At 37.3% G+C, this 9,377-nt stretch overlaps 1 protein-coding gene across 1 annotated transcript; it reads right to left on the bottom strand.

Annotated features, from left to right (window-relative positions):
• LOC123774088 (procathepsin L-like) lies at nt 1–3,183 on the bottom strand. The gene is made up of 6 exons (XM_069312782.1): nt 3,085–3,183; nt 2,331–2,483; nt 1,775–1,981; nt 1,336–1,527; nt 793–958; nt 1–309 (listed from the first exon to the last, which is right to left on the bottom strand). The coding sequence occupies exons 1-6, from the start codon at nt 3,181–3,183 to the stop codon at nt 101–103; spliced, it is 1,026 nt and encodes a 341-aa protein (XP_069168883.1). The 3' UTR covers nt 1–100.
• Between the last annotated feature and the right edge of the window lie 6,194 nt (nt 3,184–9,377).

Here is a 9,377-nt window from a genome sequence, read left to right as displayed (position 1 = left end):
CTCCTCGAGTGTTGCAACAGTAATCATGCCACGCTGGGTCCCCACGATACAAGAGGGAAGGAGGCAGCAGTAACAATGCCACGCTGGTTCCCCCACGAGTTTATACAAGGGGGAAAGAGGCCTCAGTAGCAATGCCACACTGGTTACTACGGTTCCTCATCATCTTGATGTAGCCTTCATCACCCAGAGTTGTGCCCCAAGAGTTCTTCACCAGCCAGTAGTCAGTTCCGTCCTCCGTAGTGCCATAACCCACAACCAGAACACCGTGGCCAAGATTCGTTGAACTACATTCTGGCTCGTCATAAACACCTGTAATATATATATTCATCCTTCAATAATACAATATTTAACAAATTATTTGTTCAGAAACTCATAATTCCTACAAAATAAATAAGATTCCGAATTTAAAGGCATTAAATTAAATGGAAGAATAAATACTGTGTTACAACGTGGGAATTGTCGATATGGTGAGTGAGACGCACCACCCCATTGACATGATTGTGTGTATACGTGGACATGACAGTGTGTGAACATGACACTTTCTGGTAGAAAACATGATGAATACTTAACGCACCATGAGAAAGAAAGTATGATATATATTCAAAGACTTTAGAAAACACAGCAGATCTAAGAAAGACCTGAGAATCGTTGAACAATAAAGGTCTCATACAATAAAAGCAATTTATATACACACATGATGCACATTTCACGTTTATATGAGCATGCAGAAATATACTGATCACCTGCAGTAAAATGTGATCTATGTATACATTTACAATAAAAAAAACTTACCATGATGGTAAAACTGGATTGACCCGTGTGAGGCATCAATGGCAACAGATACTGGTCCAACTGTGGCAACAGCTTTCTTCAGTGCATCTTCACTTCCCTCGCGAATATGAACAAAGCCAGTCACTTTAGCACCAGATGCTTGTTGTTTATATTGACACTTTCCTTCCTAATAGAGTAAGGTTACAATATTATTATGTACAAAAATATGAAAAACACATATGTACATTATATATAAATGTGTAATATTTGCTTATATTATAGGCAAATATGTTATGCAAATGCTTATTATTCTATCTGTTAAAAAGTTTAAAACCCGTTTTAAATATGTAAAATATAATTATCATTAAATGTGTATTTACCTTGATATATGGATAAAGGGTGTCAATCACAAAAAAGCAAATATTACGAACTCTGTTGACCAAACCACACACAGACTGCAATATTTGCAGACTCCTCATCAGCTAATATTACAAACTACTCACTGTTTAAAAGTTCAAGACCACATCCCAGGTAAAATATAATTATCATGAAACGTGTATTTACCTTCTTCTTGTAAGGATAAGAATCTTCAGTGTCAATCCCACCATTGTCCTCAATGTACTTGAAGGCAGCGGTCATCAGTCCACCGTCACAGCCACCATTGCCGTACTTGGTGGAACAGTCAATCAAGTTCTGCTCAGAAATGCTCACCAGCTTACCCGTCTGGCGGAAGTGTTGACCTTCCAGTGACCCGGTCTGTGGAGCACACAAACATTACTTTGTAAAACATCATCGAAACTTGTAAGTTCTTTATATGATCATTATTAATATGTGGGAAAATGTTAATATTTGCTCATATATCAATATTTTTATATAATAATAATAAAACCATTACAAATGAACTTCCAAGATGTCATTAATGTTCTATATTAATAACTATAAATAGGAATCATTAGATTAAGAATTACATTACAAACAAAATAAGTTAGATGATAATACTCACAGCTGAGAAAGCCCAGCATGATCCACATTTTCCTTGGTCCTTTACTGGGGTGACTGCTCCCTTCTTTCTCCAGTCAACAGTCTTGGGAAGGATAACATCATCTTCCGGCTCAATGTATGTGGAACCATTGTACATGCTGTTTAATCTGTATCTTTCGGTGTGGTTCGTATGGAAACCTGCCATTGTTGACAAAAACTCCGTCTGAAGCTGCAAGAAATATTACATCACGTAAGTCACTGGGCAATAAGGGTTATTTAACAAATGAGTTTTGTTCTGAGTGGAATCAGGATGCAGACAATACACAATGAGAAACCATTAACGTGATGCATCAACCAAAAAAATCAGTAGGAACCATGAGGAGAGGTTCGAATCCTCTGAAAACCAGATGATTCAGTTTAATCCCAGGTTGCAATGATTTTGACCATGTTCCGGTGCCTAGAGCGTGCCTGTGAGGATCCATCGCATTGGATAGAATCCTCTTCATTGAGGATTCTATCTTCAATCCTACTGATTTTTTCATGCAAATGTTTACTCGTTAGAGGTTCATCCTACTTACCATGTCACCAAACTTGTTCATCCTGAGCCTGTATGACTTGTGTCCTGTTGCATACAGCTTATTGTGTGCAGCAATCTTGAGTCTATTTTCCATATAGATGTTCATGCGGAACGAGTCTTCAACATCAGTGGCGTATTTCTTGTCATGTTCAATCTAAAAAAATATTTTTTGATTATTACACTATTTCTTCTCCCAATCTCGGGAGGCAAGATAAATGATTTTAAGAATATATGAAGTTAAATATATGAAGATGTAATACAGTTATTACAAGCACAATTATTTTTCAGATAAATACATCAGCAACGGCTTTTAATGACATAGGTGTGATGATTGATTTTGATTTGATTTTCATGATTTTAAAGTCAGGTGTGATGGATGCTACTAGTGGTGAACTAAAGCGTTCCTTGCCAACTTCTTGTCATTGTTTATGACAAGAAGTTGGCAAGGAACGCTTTAGTTCACCACTAGTAGCATCCATCACACCTGACTTTACTGACTGCAATCAATAAATCTCTTCACCGACCTCGACACTGAAGTGACCAGTGTTACCAGCGAATTTGAAGTCAAAACAAATATAACTTCTTTATTTGCAAGAATAGTCTTTACGTGAAACCTGGTACGCTATCATATTGTTCGCTCATTAATTTTTAACCTAATGTAAAATGATGGCAACTGTTACACTATTATCCCCTAAAACATTAAAGCTTTCTTCTTAAGAACTCTTTAAAATAATTAATGTTGGTAACGTTCTTACCTTAAATGTCTCCCACTCTTCCTGCACAACAGAAGAGTAAGGTACTGCAGATATTGCGGCAAGAGCGGCCACCAACACTGATGCTGCCAAGTACTTCATCTAGTGGGAAAGAAAAAATAAGTATCATAATAGTAACAATTTCAATAATAATTAACATCACTTTAATCTCATAACAGACTGATGCGACTGTAACACGTTGGAAATGACAGATAAATTTGCAAAGACTTTCACAAGTGAATAGTAATCTAGAACCAAAAATATTAATAATTTTTTTCAACAGAAGCACGTTTTCTAATTTTCGATTTTGTTTTGAATGCAATTTGATGTTAAACAATTATAATTATTATTATAATAATAATGATGTTAAACAATTATAATTATTATTATAATTGCTATGATATAGACCATAAATCAGTATAATAATTTAAATGTGAGAACATAAATCCTATTAATGATATATCTGGGAACATGTTAATACTCAATCCTCCACTTACCTTGCCTGGAATTCTGGCCGACGTTGATTGAATGACTAACACTGCTGCTCGATAATGACAAACATATACACTTAGTGAGGACGCGCAGGCGGGGCAGAGGTGAGATGGATCAGGGTCAGAGGTGAGCAACTGAAAAGTGGTGATTCTCGCTTTTTGAAACCTTCGCAGAATTTATTGCTCTCGTGGCGTTGGTTTTGCGGCTGGACTTTGAATACGTTCTAATTTATCAATATATTTCTTCTCAATATGGAATGTAATATTCTTGTACAGGATGGTACAATATGTAGTGGGTATACTCTTTAGTTGTACGCTGTTAAATGGTTTACTAGTGACTGTAGTAGAGAATGGTTCACTAATGTATGGTACACTAGTGAATGTACAAGAGAATGGTTCACTAATGAATGGTACACTAGTGAATGGTACCCAAGTGAATGGTACCCAATTGTATGGTATACTGTAGAATAGTACAATAGTGAAAGGTACCCAAGTGAATGGTACCCAATTGAATGGTACACTGTAGAAGAGTACACTAGTGAATGTGCAGGGAATGATTTTCTCAGTTCCAACCAAGAAACAAAAAATAATAGCGGTACCCAGTAAAGGCAAAATATTGGTGGTACCCAGTGAAGGAAAAATAAAAGTGACACCCAGATAAAGAAAAATAATATATTAACACTAATATAAGTATATAATAGCGGTTCCCACTAATAAAAGTGTAACGTCTGTTGTGGGAAAGTTACATAAATCGATAATTGCAAATACAACTCGTCTTCATCTATAAAAACATAAATTAATAAATGATTAGCAACATGGTTTTACTAATTACCGTTCATGTTTAAAAAATTTGCTATCATTTTATTCCAGCACAGTCGAGGCAGTTGATAGTGGTAAGTGGTTGATAGTAGTGATGTTGTGTACCTTAACTTTAGCAAACTTTTTGATACAGTGCCACATGAAAGACTGATTAAAAAGATAGAGACTCATGGTGTTGGGGTGCTATATTAAGTTGGAATAGGGAAAAGCTATACCAAAGGAAACAAAGAGTTAAGTTTCCACTCACCAGAAAGGGAAAATGTTATAAGTGGAGTGCCTCAAGGATCTGTCCTGGGACCTCTGTTGTATATATGTAATAATATAATATATGTAATAATATTACATATATTATAATAATAAGAACATAAGAACAAAGGCAACTGCAGAAGGCCTGTTGGCCCACACGAGGCAGCTCCTATTTACAACCACCCAATCCCACTCATATACTTGTCCAACCCGCGCTTGAAACAATCGAGGGACCCCACCTCCACAATGTTACGCGGCAATTGGTTCCACAAATCAACAACCCTGTTACTGAACCAGCATTTACCCAAGTCTTTCCTAAATCTAAACTTATCCAATTTATACCCAATTTTATACCCAAACTTATCCAATTTTATTGTATATAATATATATATATATAAATGATTTAGATTCAGGTTTGAGTAGCAACATTTGCAAATTTGCCGATGATACGAAAATCGGTAGGGAAATTAATTCAGAGGAGAACTCACTATCACTTCATGTTGATCTAGATAGGGTTTTGAAATGGTCAAAGGATTGGCAAATGCAGTTTAATGCTGATAAATGTAAAGTTCTGAGGCTAGGTAATGATGATAGAGTTACAAAATACGAGCTAGATGGTGTTGAGATTGCGAAGTCGGATTGCGAAAGGGATCTGGGAGTTATGATTAGTAAGAATTTAAAACAAAAGGATCAATGCATGAATGTTGGTAATAAGGCGAATGGGACACTGGAATTTATTAATCGAAGCGTTAGTAACAAATCACCTGGTGTGGTTCTTAAGCTATATCTTAAGAACATAAGAACAAAGGCAACTGCAGAAGGCCTATTGGCCCATACGAGGCAGCTCCTATTTATAACCACCCAATCCCACTCATATACATGTCCAACCCATGCTTGAAACAATCGAGGGACCCCACCTCCACAATAAGAACAAAGGCAACTGCAGAAGGCCTATTGGCCCATACGAGGCAGCTCCTATTTATAACCACCCAATCCCACTCATATACTTGTCCAACCCGCGCATGAAACAAACGTGGATGAATGTAGAAAATAGAGAACTATTAGCTGAATATCAAATATATGGATTTAAACTATTTCACACAGATAGATATATTAGACGAGGAGGTGGAGTAGCCATATATGTTAGGGACAATTTGAAATGTAGTCTCAAAGAGGGAATCAAAACAGAGCCACACACAGAAACTATTTGGATTGAATTAAACGAAAAAGCTAATAATATTATAATAGGAGTAATATATAGGCCACCAAATTTAGACAGAATGGAAGCAAAGCATCTATGGGATGAAATATCTAGAGCATCTAGATCTAACAGTATTTATGTCATGGGTGACTTTAATTTTAGCGGAATAAACTGGTTGAACAAAACAGGGAATAGTGAAGCAGAAGATTTTCTAGAATTAATTGACGATTGCTTTCTTACGCAACACATTAAGGAACCAACACGGGAAAATAATATTTTAGATTTAGTGTTAACTAACAGGGAAACGCAAATTAATGACATCGAAATAGGGAGTGAGCTAGGGAGCAGTGATCACAAAGAAATCAGATTTAGCATAGAATGGAATAGACCAGTAGGAGAAAATTCTGTTAAAGTGCCAGATTTTCGAAAAGCTGATTTTAATAGCCTAAGAAATTTTTTGGGTCAAATTGATTGGAAAGGCTTGGGTATGGGGTGTGGGCCGGTCTTGAGCGAGACATGAACCCAGCGATAGGTGACTTAAATGGGGATTTCGATGTGGATTCAATATATAACTTATTTAAGAATATTCTAAACAAAGCACAGGAACGTAGTATACCATACAAATTGAATAGATCGTATACTAATGACCCAAAGTGGATAACAAAGAATTTGAAGAACCTTATAGGTAAAAAGAGAGCTTGGTACAAAAGGATTAAAAATGGGGAGGTCACTTTAGAACAGGAATTCGTACAACTGGTTAGAAATGTTAAAAAAGAGATAAGGGAAGCAAAAAGAAACTATGAAGTTCGCATAGCAGGGCAAGCAAAGACAAATCCTAAAGGGTTTTTTCAGTTATATCGTACTAAGACTAGGGAAAGGATAGGTCCATTAAAAACTGAGAAAGGTCAAATAACAGATAGTGATGAAGAGATGAGTAGTATTTTTAATAAATATTTTGTATCTGTATTTACTAAAGAGGAACTTAACAATATGCCTTCAGCCGAACAAGTCTATGTGGGTGGGGACGAGGACAGGTTGACGAGTTTAGCAGTTACCAGGGAGGATGTTCTTAAACAAATAGTAAAACTCAAACCAAACAAATCCCCAGGGCCGGATGAAGTGTTTGCTAGGGTGCTTAAAGAATGCAAAGAGGAGCTTTGTGACCCACTGTCAACCATATTTAATAAATCAATAGAGTCAGGCAGAGTGCCAGAGTTTTGGAAAGTTGCTAATGTGATACCAGTTTTTAAGAAAGGAGATAGATCACTTGCGTCTAACTATCGACCAATTAGCCTAACGTCTATTGTGGGAAAGTTACTCGAATCTATAATAGCAAATAAAATTCGTCTTCATCTTGAAAAACATAAATTAATAATTGAGTCGCAACATGGTTTTATAAATGGCCGTTCATGTTTAACAAATTTGTTATCTTTTTATTCTAGCATTGTTGAGGCAGTTGATAGTGGTAAGGATTGCGATGTTGTATACCTTGACTTTAGCAAAGCTTTTGATACAGTGCCACATGAAAGACTGATTAAAAAAATAGAGTCTCATGGTATTGGGGGTGCTATATTAAGCTGGATTAGGGCATGGCTATACCAAAGGAAACAGAGAGTTAGTATAAATGGAATCAAGTCAGAGTGGGAAAATGTTGTAAGTGGAGTGCCTCAAGGCTCTGTCCTGGGACCTCTGTTGTTTATAATATATATAAATGATTTAGATTCAGGTTTGAGTAGCAACATTTGCAAATTTGCCGATGATACGAAAATCGGTAGGGAAATTAATTCGGAGGAGGACTCACTATCACTTCAAGTTGATCTAGATAGGGTTTTGAAATGGTCAAAGGATTGGCAGATGCAGTTTAATGCTGATAAATGTAAAGTTCTGAGGTTAGGTAATGATGATAGAGTTACAAGATACGAGCTAGATGGTGTTGTGATTGCGAAGTCGGATTGCGAAAGGGATCTGGGAGTTATGATTAGTAAGAATTTAAAACAAAAGGATCAATGCATAAATGTTCGTAATAAGGCAAATCGGACACTTGGATTTATTAATCGCAGCGTTAGTAACAAGACACCTGGTGTGGTTCTCAAGCTATATCTTGCTCTAGTTAGGCCCCATTTAGATTATGCAGTTCAGTTTTGGTCGCCATATTATAGAATGGATATAAATTCACTTGAACGTGTCCAGCGTAGGATGACTAAGTTAATTCCCCAAATTAGAAATCTTTCATATGAAGAAAGATTAACAAAGCTTAAGTTGCATTCACTGGAAAGGCGAAGAGTTAGGGGTGACATGATAGAGGTTTACAAGTGGATGAATGTAATCATCCACATTAGGATAGTAATCTTGGGCATAGCATCCATTCGGTCAGGTGAAGTCACAGTGAGAGGTTGTGTTAACCGGAGCTCCTGAGTGTTGTTATAGCAATATGGAAGTTGTAGTGAAGGACCTGGTGACTCTAGTGGGAGCCCTGAGGACAGAGTTGGACTCTCTGCGGGAGGAGGTGCGTCAGCTTAAAAAACTACGAGAAGTAACGAAGGAGGAGACCAGCAGTAAAGGGACCTCGTCTTGGAGAGTTGCGAAAGACAGGGGCCTTAAGAAGACTTTGATAAAGCCGCCTTCAAACGCCATAGCAACTTCAAATTCATTTGACGTTTTGGAGGACGAGTGCTGTGGAGAGACTGTGGATCGCGCAAAAGGGAAAGCAACGAAGAGAAAGGAAGCGCAGGCCCCTCAGAAAGTAAAGGAAGTACCTAAGCAAACATTAGTTGTGGGAGATTCCCAGATAAGGTATTTGGATAGAACGTTTTGTGCTAGAGATAGGGGGAACAGGTTAAGGGTTTGCTATCCCGGAGCTGGCATTGGTGATATTATAAACAACATGAATGATATTATGGCTGGTAATGGGAACAATCCCATTATTTGCATTAGCGTGGGAGGAAATGATGTTGGTCGAGTCAGGAGTGAGGAACTGATTCAGAGGTATAAAACAGCCATAGAGTTAGTTAGGAGCAAGGGAGGAATCCCGATCATATGTGGCATTCTTCCAAGAAAGGGAGTGGGAAATGAATGGATATCGAGGGCACTTGGTGTCAATTGCCGGCTGGAAAGATATTGCAAATCAAATGCAATATCTTTCATAGACAACTGGGAACACTTCTATGGAAGAAATGAAATGTATGCTCGTGATGGGGTGCATCTATCGAGAGCTGGGGTTGTTGCTGTTGCGAACTCGCTAGAAGAAGTGGTTAGAGGTGTTTGTTTGGGTTTAAACTGTTAGTAGTTAGAGGTATGGGAATTGATTTGGAGGAAGGAGGTAATAAAAGTATGTGTTTGTGGGAGAAAGGAATTGGCAAAACGATCAGGGAAAGAGAAGGTCCGCAAAATAACAATTCACTCAGGGTATATTACACTAACAGTAGAAGTCTAAGAAATAAAATTAACGAATTAAATGCTCTTGTCTGCACAGAAAAAATAGATATTATTGCACTTACCGAAACGTGGATGAATGTAGAAAATAGAGAACTATTAGCTGA

The sequence above is a fragment of the Procambarus clarkii genome, chromosome 73, assembly GCF_040958095.1.
Source record: "Procambarus clarkii isolate CNS0578487 chromosome 73, FALCON_Pclarkii_2.0, whole genome shotgun sequence".
In the NCBI taxonomy this organism is placed as follows: domain Eukaryota; kingdom Metazoa; phylum Arthropoda; class Malacostraca; order Decapoda; family Cambaridae; genus Procambarus; species Procambarus clarkii.
This window is presented reverse-complemented; position numbering and strand designations above follow the sequence as displayed.

What these genes read in the sequence shown, in the direction of transcription:
- LOC123774088 (XM_069312782.1), bottom strand. Translation starts at nt 3,183, where the DNA reads ATGAAGTACTTGGCAGCATCAGTGTTGGTGGCCGCTCTTGCCGCAATA. An exon ending in TGAACAAGTTTGGTGACATG is followed by an intron (nt 1,982 to 2,330) that starts GTAAGTAGGATG and finishes TATTTCTTGCAG; the next exon opens with CTTCAGACGGAGTTTTTGTC. An exon ending in AATCCAGTTTTACCATCATG is followed by an intron (nt 310 to 792) that starts GTAAGTTTTTTT and finishes TATATATTACAG; the next exon opens with GTGTTTATGACGAGCCAGAA.